Source organism: Argentina silus, assembly GCF_951799395.1.
Source record: "Argentina silus genome assembly, chromosome: 2".
NCBI lineage: Eukaryota > Metazoa > Chordata > Actinopteri > Argentiniformes > Argentinidae > Argentina > Argentina silus.
The window spans coordinates 9043474-9059194 of NC_139656.1; the positions used below are offsets into that span (position 1 = coordinate 9043474).

The following is a 15721-nucleotide window of genomic DNA, read 5'->3' on the forward strand; positions in this document are numbered from 1 at the left end:
TATGTAAACTTCTGATTTCAACTGTATATAGAAAAAAACATATATAGAATGAAAGATAGATCGATAGATATATAGCTAACTTGGCTTGCTAGCCGTCGTGACTCAATGGTCGTGACTCGACCACTGTGGAAAGTGGCCACTGTGGAAAGTCACTCTGTGAGGGACTATCTGGGTCAGAGCCCGGGCTGGACACTGGCTCTAAAGCACTGAGCCAGCGGGTACACACAACTCTGCCAGCTCCCTCTCTGCCCTCTCCTCTGGGCAATGCCAACCCTGCGCCTACTACGCCAACTCAGAGAGCGGGGGGGGGACAGAGATGAGGGGCAGTGGGGGGGGGGAAGAAGGAGAGAAGGGGAAGAAAAAGAGAATAGGAAAAAAGAGAGAGAGGGCAAGAGGTAGAGGGTAAGGGAGAGATCTTAGTGAGCATTGGACTATTTTGTCAGATACGTATAAGATTTATAAGCTATTGTTGCTGTGTGTGTACAGCATCAAAATGACCACATCTGTCCTTAAATGAACAAACCCTGTGGTCCAGACTGTGGTCAGTCCTACTGGTCAGCTCTGCTCCGGGGCTGGGAGGTTGGGGAGGGAAACTGAAATTAGTTTGTGAACATTGTCTGTGGACTGTGAAAGTCGCTTTAATATAATGGCGAGAGAAAGAGGAAAGAGAGGAGGGAAAGAGAGGATAGAGAGAGAGAGAGAGAGAGAGAGAGAGAGAGAGAGAGAGAGAGAGAGAGAGAGCGAGAGCGAGAGAGCATAGAGAGAGAGAGCTAATAGAAAACAGGGATTATCAACACTGGAGCACACAGTCTCAGGGGAGCCTGGCAGCATTTGTATCCACATCTGATGAATTTGAAACAGCCCAGTGCTAAAACAATAGAGCTGATATGGACACACACAATGTAATTTGAATTGGTCACTTTATGTTTTCTAATTAAGGAGATTGTTCAGGGAATATGGAACTACCTGCTCAGCTTAACTGCTTTAATCAGGTGTGCTAAACCGAGGGTGTTAAATAAGGCGTGTGTGTGTGTGTGTGTGTGTGTGTGTGTGTGTGTGTGTGTGTGTGTGTGTGTGTGTGTGTGTGTGTGCAAGTAAGACTGTGGGCTCAACTAGACAACACAAGCAGACTGTATGCTCTAGTATGTGCTGCATATATTCATATCTCTATTTCCACATCTCTCTATTTATTTCTCATTTCCTTGATCTGCCCTCTGTCATAGTTTAGCCCAATCACAAACCTGCCTGAGCAATGCCACCACACACACACACACACACACACACACACACACACACACACACAGCGAAACGTTCTGATGAGAGTGGCGTAGTGATGCTGTAGAATAGATAAGTCTGCTGTATCGGGAATAGTCTGGAATCTCCAGCCCTGGCTTATATAGGCTGAACATGCCCTGCTTACAAACACAGCACCATCCACTGGATCAATCGCACCTCTGGAGAGCTCATCCTATCTCCTTCACCCCCTCTCTATTTTCCTTAATCTATTTCCCCATCTCTCTTCCCTAAACCACTGCCCGGTAGAAGGTGAGCATTGTCTGAGCATTGTCACTCTCCCAGTATGACAGCAGACCCAGCTACAATATCCAAGAGGATAATCCCTCCGCAAACCTCACAGAGGCACAGAAACTTCAAAAGAAACTACACCTTCACCTGCACACACTAGAGAGAGACACACACGTGTGCAAGCACGCATGCACACATACACACGTTTAGAGATGAGTGTTCAGAGACACACAAGCACAAGTACCCAAAATCTGACACAAAATCAAGTCATAAGGTAAAACCAGAAACAGCAGAGCAGAAATCATTGCATATTGAAAACTTGGCGAGATCAGCGCCTGTCTCACACAGTCCCCCAGAATACCAAACAGCTCATTAACTGACCTGGATGAAGCTATATCGACTGCAAGGGCTCTCACACCAGAAACACACACTCCTAACTTTACAACACACACTGTCACATATTCACAAAACCAGGCAAGACCTCCTTACATACAGAATGCTCAAAAAATATACTGCACTTTCAATAAACATTGAAAAAAGACTAAGAATCAGCTTCTCAATACACACTCCAGTGTTTCAGTTATAAAGGTAGTGCCAGCATGCAGGCGTTACCGTATGTGCAGTTACAGCACAGTCTGAGGACCAGTAGGATCTCCATGTCACTTTCCCCCCTCTGCTCTCTCTGCCTCCCCTCTCAGCCCACCTCCAGCACCCATAACCAGCCAGAGAGAGAGAGAGAAAGAGAGCGAGAGAGAGAGAGCAAGAGAGAGAGAGAGAGAAAGAGAGCGAGAGAGAGAGACAGGGAGGGAGGGAAGAGAGTAGTGTGCTCGCGCGCACACACACACGCACTTGTTCTCACAGCCTTGCCTCCCTAAGCCTGCTGCTGCATACACAAGCAGAAGGGGCAGTGATGAGGAGCCTTAAAGAGACACAGCAGCCTTGGTCTGTCTGCAGACACACACACACACACACACACACACACACACACACACACACACAGTTATACAGACGCACACATGCGTGCACACGCACACAATTGAAAACATCACTTTCTCATCACTTACCCTCCATAGTGACAGTTGAAGTACTGTCCTTGGAGTCCTTTGGACCCTTTACTTTAAGGTTCTGGAAGAAAAGGTTTTTTTTGTGTTAATAGTGCATTAGAGCCATTAAAACATAAAAGGCCCATTCACAATCCTTCATTCACCTGTTCACACTAGACACATGCACACACGCACACGCACACGCGCGCACACACACACACACACACACACACACACACACACACACACACACACGTGTGTATCTCCTGCCCACTGCCACCTTGGCTGAGTGGAGCTGAGAGGACTACTGAAGAGGAATGGGGCTGCAGTAAACTGCAGAAGATGTAGAAACACAGATCCATACAGAACCAGACAACTCTTTACATGGGGGCACATTACAGCACCCGCAACTCCTCTCCTGATGCACAGGGAAATGAAGACCAAACTGTTTAGGTGTGTTGTGAGATGGGGCCAAGTAAGCAGTTTAGTGAGCAAGTGAATTTCTGTAGCTGCAATACATCAATGGTGTCATTGTTAACTGAGGTCTAATATACAATATAACCATTTCACAACAACTGAAAACAAGTAGATGAGTACTTCTATATGAGGATGTTGGAGGGAGCACACCGGCCTTACTAAGGCGGTATTCCCAGGTGGTGCACAGGGTGAGACATTGGACTGAGTGATGACCTACCTCTGAGATCTTCTGGAACTGGATGTTGGCCTGGCAGCATTTATCTGCTGTCTCCACCGCCACTTTGTAGTTGTCCACAAATGCTTTGTACACCCCCAGCTGGCTAGCCTGTAGGACAACAGAGAGGACATGGAATATCAATGCAGGGCATATATCCCAAATCCTAACATTGAGAGAGGAAGGGCATATGAAATTGAGCAGGGACTCCATGTAATTATGTGGATAGATGGAAGTTGGGTTAACGTCTTCTACCCCCTGGTCAAGGGGTGGTTAAAAAATGCTGTAATTCTAATTTTCAGCCCTTTTGAATAAGCACTCCACTTAAACATGAAGAGCAGCTATTGTGCAAGAGCAGAGTCTATGAATGTGGTCTGGGGTTTCTTTAATCTGCTCCAGCACGATGGTTACCTCGCTCTCCCTGGGCCGGAGTTTAATCACATTCCCACAATGCCGTTCCCTGCTGCGGGCCCTGTCTTCCTCATTGGAGCCCAGTCACTGGCTCTTTCTATGCATGTTAATGAGAGGAGTGGGCCTGGGCATGAATATGCACACTTAAACAGCTATGGCCAAGGCTAGAGAGAGTTGTATAGACATTGTTAGAGTTTTGAAATGAGATAGGGGTTGAGGAATAAATTAGATCTTGAATGAGATCTTGTTAGACCGGCTCTGCGCCCCCCCTCCCCCCTCCCCCAGCTCTTGTGGTGTGATGTAACAGCAGCAGCGCTCACTGTTGGAGGGGAGAAGTCTAGGAACCATAAGGCCCCACAGGACTCGGCAAAGACTAGGACGGAGATCAATACTCTTTCTCTCTCTCTGCCCCACTGACAATCTCACTCTGCATCTCACAATCACAAAGCAGGAAAAAGAAGCATGCATAGAGCTAGAAAAGTAAGATAGTAACACTCATTTCAACCCACATAGTGTATATGAACACATAAATGCTTAGCTAGATATACACTAGGATAGATACTGTATGCACTAATATAGATACACTCACTGTAATGCTAATGTATTAACAGTTGCGTTATCTTCTGTTTGATTCAATGACGTTCCCCTGTACTCATCCCTTATCCCATCTCTGTGGATTAAGAGAGTTTGAGAACTCTCTGACACAATCAGTCACCATGGCAAAGACGGTCTGTCTCCTAGCAACATGACATCACTGGCACCTGCTCCCCCATCAGGGGTATCACAGGTGCTGGGCGCTTTGGAAGAACAACACCCTGGACTGAGAATGAGAATGAGGGTATGAGGGAAAATGGTGGGTAGAGAGAGAAAGCGATAAATAGAGGGGGAACAGTAGCAAAACAGAGAGAGCGATAGAAAGAAAGAAAGAAAGAAAGACAGACATGATGGAGATTAATTGGTCTGACTCCATACTGCAGCTGAGCCCTTCCCTCTGCTGTGGCACTGGACTGAGTTTGAACACTAACTCTCTTCTCTCTTCTTGATTCTGTTACTTTTCCTCTGTGTTTCTTCTGTAGCTCTTCCAAAGCCCTCTGTGCCCCACACAGGGAGCAGCAGGGAGTGTGCTGTGTAATTATGCCACCATCTGTACACTGTGTTTGAGGCTCCCGCACAGATGAGCCTGTCTAAATGTTTAGTTGCCACGCGACACACACTCACACATACACACACAAAAGCACACACACGCTGCCCATATGGGAGTGGATGACTCTGCTAATGGATGTCACTGGGCGGTGGACTCCTGTGGTCATAGTCAGGCTCTACAATATTCTCACTGTTACACTGCTGCACTGGGATTAGCATCTGCTCAGCATCTTTGTGTGTGTGTGTGTGTGTGTGTGTGTGTGTGTGTGTGTGTGTGTGTGTGTGTGTGTGTGTGTGTGTGTGTGTGTGTGTGTGTGGAATAGTGAATTTCCTCCAAAGAAGTAGCATGTGTTTGTGTGTAGGGGTGTGCAGAGTACTCAGAAAAACGTTAGTCGTTGCGGATTTTGGGCATTTTTCCGGATACGGGTGTCATCCGATCATTTTCAGATATCCAATCGGAGAGAATTCCTTTCGATCTACAAAATAAGTACGCCATTGGCCAGTTAAACTGTCTAGTAACGAAGGGGAGATGTGTGCGGTGTGCGATGTGCCTGCTGCCATGATTGGATCAGAGCATTGAACTGCAAGCTGTGCCCTCCTCCCTTCCCGCATGTCGACTAGTTCACCTCAGACAGACAGTTCGATCGAAGGCAGCGTGCAGCAGTCTGTGTATCTCAGGTCAAAGCACATAACTTCTGAAACTGTGGTAATATTGTACAATAATAAATACAACTATTGATATTTGATTTAATGCGTCAGTTATCAACAGTTTATCGATTCAGTCTGTCATTATATCTCCGCTAGCCCCTTGCCTTACGTTTGCGAATATCGGTTGTGACCGACTGGCACATTTCAACTTGCGCACAATACGCACCCCCATAATTTTAACCATTTAAATACTTTCTCCGGTTTTCCGATCAAGAGTATCATCCGGATGCGAGAATCAAGTCATATAAACGAATACAAATACGAGTATGACGACTCCTGTTTGAGATTTGACTTGAGATGAGACAGCTTTATGTCTTTCAGGCAGTGACATCTTGTATGAGTCAATTCAGCTTACTAAATCACATGTGAACCACAACGTGGTTGCATCATCCTATCAAAATAGCCATACATACAGTCAAGGTATTTTTTATAAAAACCTAAAACTGTTGTACTGACGCAGGCGTTCACAGGTAAATGTTAAAAAGTACTGTTCTAAACCACATTATCAGTTTCCCTTGTGCTACTGTCACAGTGTAGTATTGTATCACATAGGAAGCACTAACTTCTTTAGTGACCATCATTCTGAAAGTTAGAACCCTCCTAACCCAATCAGGACACACACATTGGGATTTAATGAGCGGAATGATCCAGCCAGGAGACTGGGCCTAATGAGACATTACCTCGCATTAACAACCATGTACTGCACTGGGGGGGGGGGGGGGAGGAGTAGAAGCAGAAGAAGAGAGAGAGACAGAGGACCTCCAGTACTGTCTGAAACCTCACCACGGTGTTGTCAGTCTTACCAGTTTCTGGAACAGGTGTCCGACTGTGACCTTCTCGTCCCACTGCTGGATGTGGGGAAAGAGGGCGTCGTAGAACTCCTTGTGGATCTCAAAGATGTCCTGGATCTTGTAAAAGATAGTCTCAATCTGCTGGATGGTCAGCACTGGCTGGGAGGAGGTGGCTGTGGCCTTCAGGGGACGCATGGGCTGGAAACATGCACAGACACACAGGCAGGGAGAGTTATGACCACATGCTACTACTGTGGTAGAGGAACCCATACATGCACAGGATGTACATATACAATATATACATAACCTAACCCACACACAAACATACATACAGTGTGTGTGTTTGTGTCGCATAAGAAGACTGTAGTTGGCGTAGAGAACATTTAGCATAAGAACAATAGAATTCCAGAGGATGTTCCCTGTCCTGGTCAATGGGCAGAAACAGTCCTTCATTGACATTAGAGCACTGCAGCATGACCAAAGACTAGAGGGGGGAGAGAATGAGCCCAATGTAACTCCAGTTCCAGCAATGAGACTAGGTTAGAATACACAGCACTCTAGACCACTGTTTCCCCTACCATTACTTATACCTTTCCAGAATGGGAGGTGCCAGGCAGCACCACCCCCCTACCTAAAGCTGTTTTTCAATAGAAAATGGTTGTGTCTAGCATACATTCCTGGATGATTCATGGCCCTCTGTGCCCCTCCTCAGAAACATTTTGGGGAATACACACAGATCGAGATTACAGACCACATAAATTATCCCAGAAAACTGTTGCTGACACTAGTCAGCACTGGTGATATCGGTTCTCATTTTGGATTTTATTCAGGATACTGGAACGCTTGTCTGTACTTTGTAGCCTACAGTACATCTAGAACCCATCCCTGAGTGTGATAGTGTGTGTGTGTGTGTGTGGACAGTGTGTCTGGGCAGAATGGCACTGCTCGAGCCACAGCAGATAAACAGAACCACCATTCATCACCTCTCAACCAGGAAATGGACCTGGTGTGTGTCGCCAGACAGGCCCACAGGACTTTATCAGGACACACACACACACACACAGTTCCCTACCCTTGCCCAGGAAGTCACAGCAATACATCTACTGCTGAAGAGAACGGATTCATAGAAGGCTCAGGTGTGTGTGTGTGTGTGTGTGTGTGTGTGTGTGTGTGTGTGTGTGTGTGTGTGTGTGTGTGTCATACAGTGAGACAGTCGGTTGTTCTGTTGAAGGAAAGAGGAAGTAAGAGCAGTGAGGGTGGAGACCGTTCTGAGAGCCACATTGAGCCTCAGTTCATTGATGTCACAATGAACCGTACCCGAAACCACAGGGCACTAGTCCACTATGTCACCCTCCACCCTCATTGAGGTGCTGTCATGCTAAAAACGGTGAACTGAATTTGCCATGACAGTACAGTAGCTCAATACAGTACAGTGGAAGGCGCCTACATGAGTGTGAAGAGAGGTTTGGAGTAGTGTCAGACAGATTATCAGTATCATGCTTAGTTGGTTGGAGAGCACAAGCCCAGTTTACTGTTACACCACAACGCTTGCTAATGAAGTGACATAGCTGCACTGTAAACAGATTCAAGGTGAAACGAGAGACAGGATATGACATACAGTAGTGCAGTTGCGTGGGGGAGACAGTCATTGTGCTCACTGGTTCAGGAAACGCCTTGTCCGGTTCTAAATGTGACCACTAATCACCAACACACTAACTGAGCTGTCAAGGCCTGCAGAGGCACAACTAATACTGCACAACTCTGTGTGCTTTTTAAAGCCAGTTTCTTATGGAGTTGTAATAGGAGTCTCAATGTGGTACAAGCTCACTGGCCTCAGTCATCACTACATATAGCAATATGATATATAAAGAGAGGGAAGAGGAAGGGACAGGGCTGCATGTCCTTGCTGCATGTCCTTGATAGTGTGTGTGTGTGTGTGTGTGTGTGAGGATGTGAGGTAAGGTTAAGGTTAAATGCACTGAGTGGTCATTCAGTGAGTAAGAGGCTGTGATACAGTAAGGAGAAGGGTAGATGTCTCACCAGTAGCAGGGCCTCCAGCTGGTTGATGTAGATCTCCTCACTGGCCAGGAAGCCAGACAGAACCAGCTTCTTCATCTCCAGACCCTTCTCTATGTCTCCCTGTAGACAAGAGAGAGAGAGAGAGAGAGAGGTGTCAGTCTATCATGGGCCCATAGTGTGTGTGTGTGCGTGTGTGTGTGTGTGTGTGTGTGTGTGTGTGCATAGCCTCTCAGAAAGTACCACACAGGCTTGAATAGATGAAATACATTCAAAGAACACAATGGCTGCAGATTGGTCGACAGACCTAGGTAGAGGAGGGCTCACAGGTGCTTTTGTTTAATCAATTGACTCATGACAATGCAAGCCCCCTTACACAAAGATAGTTCAACACATATGATTGCCATGGTAGATTGAATCAGCTATATGCTATGTTAGTGATAATGCTGGCTATTTATTTTGTAATTCAAACACGTCTGAATAACATCTAAAGGGTTTGCTTCCCTTGGAAACAGACTCTTTAAATTGATGCGTAAAGGGGACAGTTCTTGTATCATTCCAATAATAGGGAAGTTGTCCTCAGCTGACTAATATCTTGTAAGCCAGAGAACAGTCAAAACAACAGGCTTTTCTTTTAATGTATTCACACTGACGATGAGGAAAAATGAACATTTTTGACAGTGTAACATATTACTGTTACACTGTGTTTCACCACACCCAAGACTCAAGGATCAACTTCACAAATGTCAGTGTAATACACATATGATCGTGCATCTCCTTCAATCAAACGTGGTAAAGAACAAACATACAAACATGTTGGAGTAAGTTGCTATTTCTCAGGCAGAACATATGTAAATCATGAAATCATCTCAAACTCACAACTGTTACAAAGGCTGATCTCAACTATACAGCACCAGCTGGATGAATGAAACAAAGCCTGCATGCTTAACCTGTGTGCATGCAAGTCAATAGCCCTGAAACCTAAAACATGGAATTGTTTTCTCTCTATTCAATGCATACTGCAGGTGAAATCATGTGTAGAAGTGCCTGTCCTGAGGAAGCCAAAGGGCAGAAGACGGATTAATTATTAACAGTAACACATCTGCCTGATAAGAGAAGGGCAGGAGAATGGGGAGAGCACAGTGACTTCAGCTTCTTCACCCCGCTGCCCTCCCGGGTCCCACTCCTGACATCACAGAGATGGGAGGATGCCCCGTCAAGGGCAGGAGGTTGTACTGTCTTGCAGCTGCTGCAAAGAACAGCCCAAACCAACACTACCTCAGATATGAGGACAGGAGAACATCCGTCTCTACCTGTTAGCATGGGCCAAAACTGCTGAGTGGTGCTCTTCTATCAAATATAATAGAAGGCTGGATTATGACAGGTTGCCCCAATGAAGAGGAAATGCAGGAAACCCTGTGGTGTTGCTTTATTGAACAGCAGAAATGAAACGGATACGCCGCCACTGCTTTTCATCCATGTGTTAATGCCACACTTCCGACACCGGATCCAATTGACAGGTTTACCATTACGTAGCACTTCTCACTCTGTAGATGTGGCTCTGCTACTGCAGGCTGCTACTGCCAGGCTCTCTGAGGTGACAGTGTTTGTACAGAGGTCTGCACTCACTCTTTCATTAGACCGCAGCTAAGACACTGACGTCACCCTGACAGCCCTTCACTAAACACATACTTCATACTACGTCCTGGGGGATGTACTGCAGAGGCACAACCAAACACACATTCACTCACACAGTAGTAGTAACACAGAGAAGTGTGCCTTTACAGAGTGCATACATATCCTACTTTAACTCCCATGCCGTGTGTGTGTGTGTGTGTGTGTGTGTGTGTGTGTGTGTGTGTGTGTGTGTGTGTGTGTGTGTGTGTGTGTGTGTGTGGTGGAGAGGTTAATGACACACTGGTAAACATGTCACAGCAGGCTGAGGAAACATTTTCCTTTTTTCCCCCCTTCACTTACAGTACAGAAGGCTACTGTGAGTCTGGAAGAACTTTAGTTCTTTAGAGTTTGCCTGAGTTTGTGTTTGTGTCTCAATAATAAGGTGGTATACAGATAACTTTGTGAGAGTCATCTTGAATTGTGTTCTCAGGTCTACAGGTATGAGTCAGGCTCTGCGATAACAGAGCTGATAAGAGACAGGCCAAGATCAGCACTGCCCTTCTTTATCAGACCACCTCAACCTGTAGGAACACAGCAATAGGCTGCCTGTCAGACACATGACTGCATGAGGGAAAGCACAAACAGCAACTCTCTCTCCTTCCCTTTAAGCAAACACAGACATGAGCATAATAATTCTGGTCCACAGAGCACATCACCACCTTTCACGCTGAACCGGGGAAAGAACACGAACACAGACACACACACAGACACACACACAGACACACACACAGACAGACACACAGACACACAGACACACAGACACACAGACACACACACACACACACACACAGGTAACATGCCATGCTGTGAAAAGAAACCAATAAGACTTTCTTTGTGGCTATTTTTAGCCAAACATACAGACCTAGCCTGTGTGTGAGTGAGCAGAGAGCAGTGTGTTGGCAGTTTCTTCTCTGGGTCAAAGTTAATTTCCACTGCTTGAAGAGATGCAGTGGTCTCAGACCAGACTCTCACCTTAAACTGGCGGTGGACTGGAGTCATCAGCATGTCTCCAGGAGTCAGGGGACTCTCCAGGTCCAGCTCTCCATACTCAAACACATCCTCATCCTCCAGCACTTTGTCCAAGTAGCACAACACCTCCTCCTCCTCCTCCATGGTCCTCACAGGGCCTGTTCTCTCACTCTCTCTTTCCCTCTGTCCCTTCTTCAGGCTTCCCTGGGTCTGCCTGGACACATCAGTCCTTTCTCCTGTGCAGCCAGACTACGGGCCCTCAACCCCCCAGAGCCCCCGTTCTACTACTGAGCACTCTGACGTTAATGTCTCTCTCTCTATTCAAATCCTCTCGCTCTCCCTCAGTCTGTATTTCTCTCGTTTTTTTTCCTCCTTCTCCTTCAGGGTCAGCTAGGCTTTAGCAGGAGCTCCACCTCACTGAGCTGTTCCTGGTGTTGTGCGTACAGAGACCCACTCGTACACACAAGGACATGAGCCCCGCCTACCCCTCCCCTCCCCCTTCCTCATCTGTCTTCCTGGTGTGTGTCACTGTTCCGCCTCTGTCGATGAGGCCTCCCCCCTCCCTCCCTCCCTCCCTCCCTCCTTCCCCCCTCACAGCAATGGCCAGAGAGCACAACTCGCAGACACTTCCTCACAGGGCATACACTCCTCTCGCTGTGGCTTGCTTTCTTTCTCTTTCCCTCTCCCTATCTAGTCTCTCTCTCTCTCCCTATCTAGTCTCTCTCTCTCTTCCTATCTAGTCTTTCTCTCTCTCTCTTCCTATCTAGTCTCTCTCTCTCTCCCTATCTAGTCTTTCTCTCTCTCTCTTCCTATCTAGTCTCTCTCTCTCTCTTCCTATCTAGTCTCTCTCTCTCTCTCCCTATCTAGTCTTTCTCTCTCTCTCTTCCTATCTAGTCTCTCTCTCTCCCTATCTAGTCTCTCTCTCTTCCTATCTAGTCTCTCTCTCTCCCTATCTAGTCTCTCTCTCTCTCTTCCTATCTAGTCTCTCTCTCTCTTCCTATCTAGTCTCTCTCTCTCTCTCTCTTCCTATCTAGTCTCTCTCTCTCCCTATCTAGTCTCTCTCTCTCTCTTCCTATCTAGTCTCTCTCTCTCTTCCTATCTAGTCTCTCTCTCTCTCTTCCTATCTAGTCTCTCTCTCTCCCTATCTAGTCTCTCTCTCTCTCTTCCTATCTAGTCTCTCTCTCTCTCCCTCTCTCTCTCTGCTTACAGACACTCTACACTGTTATACAGTGGGTGCGTCTAATTACAGGTCTAAGAGGCAGTTTCTAGAATGGATCCTGGTTTATAAACAATACTATAATAATAATTACAAAAGTTTACATACAAATACAATGGCTTTGTGAGTAACCAAGGAAACCCTTAACACATATGAACAAGATGAATGCATATATATTTATATGTAATATAAATAAGCAGTTTTTGCCTCGATAATCAGATGTGACATGTGCTCCATCCCTTATACTATGAGCATGTGCAGTGGAAACCTTTATGACAACTAATGAACAGGGCTGGGTAGTAGTACGAAACTGACTGTAAATGTTTTAAAGGCCCAGTCTAGACACAAGTCCATCAGACTCAAACACACACAAGGCTCCCAATGATGACTCACAGACACTCTTTTCTCACCCAGGCTGTGTGTGTGAACGAACACCTCCCATGACCTGTCACCCCCACTCTCACCCCTCCTGACCCTGAGGTCACATGACCCAGTATGGAGGAAGTGTCACCCACCCCCACTCTGCTAACCTCCTCCAGTCGTATTCTTTCTCTCTCCCTCTGTCTCTCTCTAACCACCAGGAAATCCGACGCTAGAGCCACAGGCCTGTGTCTGTACTGCGGTTGTTAGAGTGTTATCATTGCCATGCTGTGTCAAATCATTGAGTGTAACAGAAGACATAAAGGCTTCTTACTCCACATTCACATCAATAGCATCACAGATGGACAGTCTGACACACACACACACTTTCCTACTGGAGTGGTTTGTTGTGCTGAGTGTATGTTTCCAGGGTGGTGACTTAGCAAATAACTGTCAGTGTTGGTTTTCCCCTCATACTCCCTGGTTCCCTCTGAGGTTAGCAGAAGAGACTATACTTACAGACAGCCTTCACATGCCTGTGAGGAGAACCTTCCTCTGTCCAATACTAACACTATCCATCAGTCTCTACTGTATGTAGTATCTATGAAAATGTCTATATATAAAGTCGCACAGGTCTTTGCAAACAAAGTGCTAAAAAAAACATTCAATCATCGCTTCTTAGTTAAGCAAATAGTGTTATGTAAAGTCCAAATAATAAAGCACGTCTTGTTTTCCTTCACCCTTAGAAACGGAGGTGGAAATCATCCCGGCTCTCAAAGATGTATCCATTGTTAGATGCCTCCTGTAATAGATTCCCTAGCAACTTTGGCTCACACTTCTGGTTCTGTCCAAAGCTCTCAGGCTACTAGTCTTCTATATTTGATGCTATATCCAACATACTTCAGAGACCTATGAATCAAAACCCTCTTACTGCTCTTTGATATTCAATGTGAGGATGACCCTTTTCAAAGGGCACAATTTGACTGCATTGGAAGCAGACCCTCCCCCCACCCAACAATGGGTTAGAGATTTGAACCTGGAAAAGAGTAGTTTTGCTTTGCGAGGGTCAAATGAATATTTGACTGACCATGTATGAAACCTTTGATACCTGATATTATTTATAACCCTTGTGGCCATTATCGAACTCAACACCTTTTATTTATGCTTTATCTTTTTGGTGTTGTTGTTAACTTAAGTTAAGTCCTGTTTGCGTTGTTGTAATTTGTCTGTTTTTTATTTTGTCTTTACATTTATGGTGCAATTGTATAATTTGATTGTATTGTATGTGTTGTCTGCTGTGTAATACAATCCAATAAATACATTTGATGTAAGAAATAGGGAAATCACATCTTGGAAGTCAGAGGGAAAAAGGTTTCGATATGGGGTGGATAATTTTCCCTTTTCAGAGTGCTGTAGACACATCAATGGTCAGTATGGAATCTGAACGGGAGAGAAGCAGGAGAATATCAACACTACTAAGGCAACAATAGCATTACTAAAGTACAGCAGAGCGGATTGAGTGACTGAGCCAGAGATAAGTGTCATATTCTGCATATCATGTGCCTCATATCATGTGCCTCATATTCCGTGCATCATGTGCAGTGACAACACTTGGGTCATTAGGCAACACTTACAACAACACACCACTGGATTCTCTGTATTGCCTAACCAACAGGCCTGAGGCCTGAATTCTAAGAATTGTGTCTGCCTGGCACTGGTAAATGTTTTGACCAACAGTGTGTCCCACAAACAGAAAAGCAGACATTTAGTTATTCATCCAATCTTAAGCCCTGGAGTCTGCCGTGCCTGCTGTGTTCAGAGTGGGGAGCCATTCTATTAGAGTCTGTGGTAGGAGTGCATATTCACATGTGATCTTTCTACTGCCTGTCATATGAGTCATACTGGAACAGGTCCATTTGCCATGAGCCCCCTCCAAAAGTCACTGCAGAGGAGATGAGTGCTCTTATTTCGTCCACTAGATGGAGATGTACCATTAGCTTTCAGCTGTACAAGGGGCAAGCCACTGGCTCATATACAATATGAAAAAAGTAGGACATGTAGAGTGCCCTGTGTAAGTAATGGGACAGTGAAGCAATTAAAACATGGTTTTATACATAAATTATACATAAAGGTTTGGCTTTGAAATCAAACAATTACTATGAGGTTAATGTAGAGATGCTCAAATTTTATATGGGGACAATGTAAAAAAGTGTAATTTCTCTATGGTGAAACCAATATGTACACAAACACATACCATCAAATAGAAGCTGAGCATCTATACTTTAACCTCATAGTAATTGTTGATTTGAATTGATTGACTGCCCCATTACTTACACGGGGAACTGGATATGGTTGCTACTCAAACACAACAAAACAACTGGCACTGTTGGACAATTCAGCATCAATTATAAAACTAAGATGCATCTTAATGCCACAAAGTCAAAAAATATGCTGTGTTTCTCTTTTGCACTGCACCGTGCATTTGGAGCATCATTTTTTCTTTTGTCCTTTTACACTCATGGTGAGGGTCATGGTGGGGTCAACTCTGCTCCCGCTAAGCTCTCAGAGAGTGAGGACACATGCGCACACACGCACACTCACACACACTTTTAACACATCTTGATTTAAGGGATGAGAAGAGCATCCTGTCATACAGCTTGCTACTAACCTACCAGCACCATTGTCACCTGCTACAGTATGTGAATATGAATGACAATAGTATTTTGTGTGATGACTTATGCTATATGCATTACGCTTTAGAAAGCCATCAGCCCGTTACACTTGAAGAATGCGGTTCTTGTCCCTTACAGTCATACCTGTTAAATATAGTGAACACGTACAGTCACAATGCCATAAATGGCTTTGCTGCTGAGCCCTGACATCCTGTGTCTTAGTCAGGCATGATTGCAACTAACGTCATTAGCTACTAACATCATTTCCTGAGGTTGTGAATGCAACACCTGCAGTGTACTGTAAGAATACGACACTGGAGTCATGAATTACTGATAATTACATAGACCCGCCTGCAAGCTGCAGGAAGTCACGATGTTACCCTAAGCAGTTATGTGTACCATTATACAGCAGTGGAGGACTTCATTACCCACAAGGCATTGTTTTCTCTGAGTGTACTGCACCACAATGTGACCACATTACTCTCAAAATATGAATCAGA

General features: G+C 45.3%; 1 protein-coding gene across 5 annotated transcripts in view; it reads right to left on the reverse strand.

Moving 5' to 3' along the window:
- Positions 1-15721, reverse strand: part of abr (ABR activator of RhoGEF and GTPase) — a 106221-nt gene that overhangs the window by 52984 nt on the left and 37516 nt on the right. For 3 of the 5 annotated variants that reach the window (XM_083695858.1, XM_083695857.1, XM_083695859.1), the window contains exons 3-6: positions 8352-8450; positions 6324-6509; positions 3262-3369; positions 2589-2649 (exon numbers count right to left, since the gene is read on the reverse strand). In XM_083695858.1, the coding sequence (XP_083551984.1) occupies positions 2589-2649; positions 3262-3369; positions 6324-6509; positions 8352-8450 (454 nt within the window). Of the gene's footprint in view, positions 1-2588; positions 2650-3261; positions 3370-6323; positions 6510-8351; positions 8451-10976; positions 11397-15721 lie in introns of those variants that run through there. The other 2 variants (XM_083695862.1, XM_083695860.1) reach the window with 1 other exon arrangement.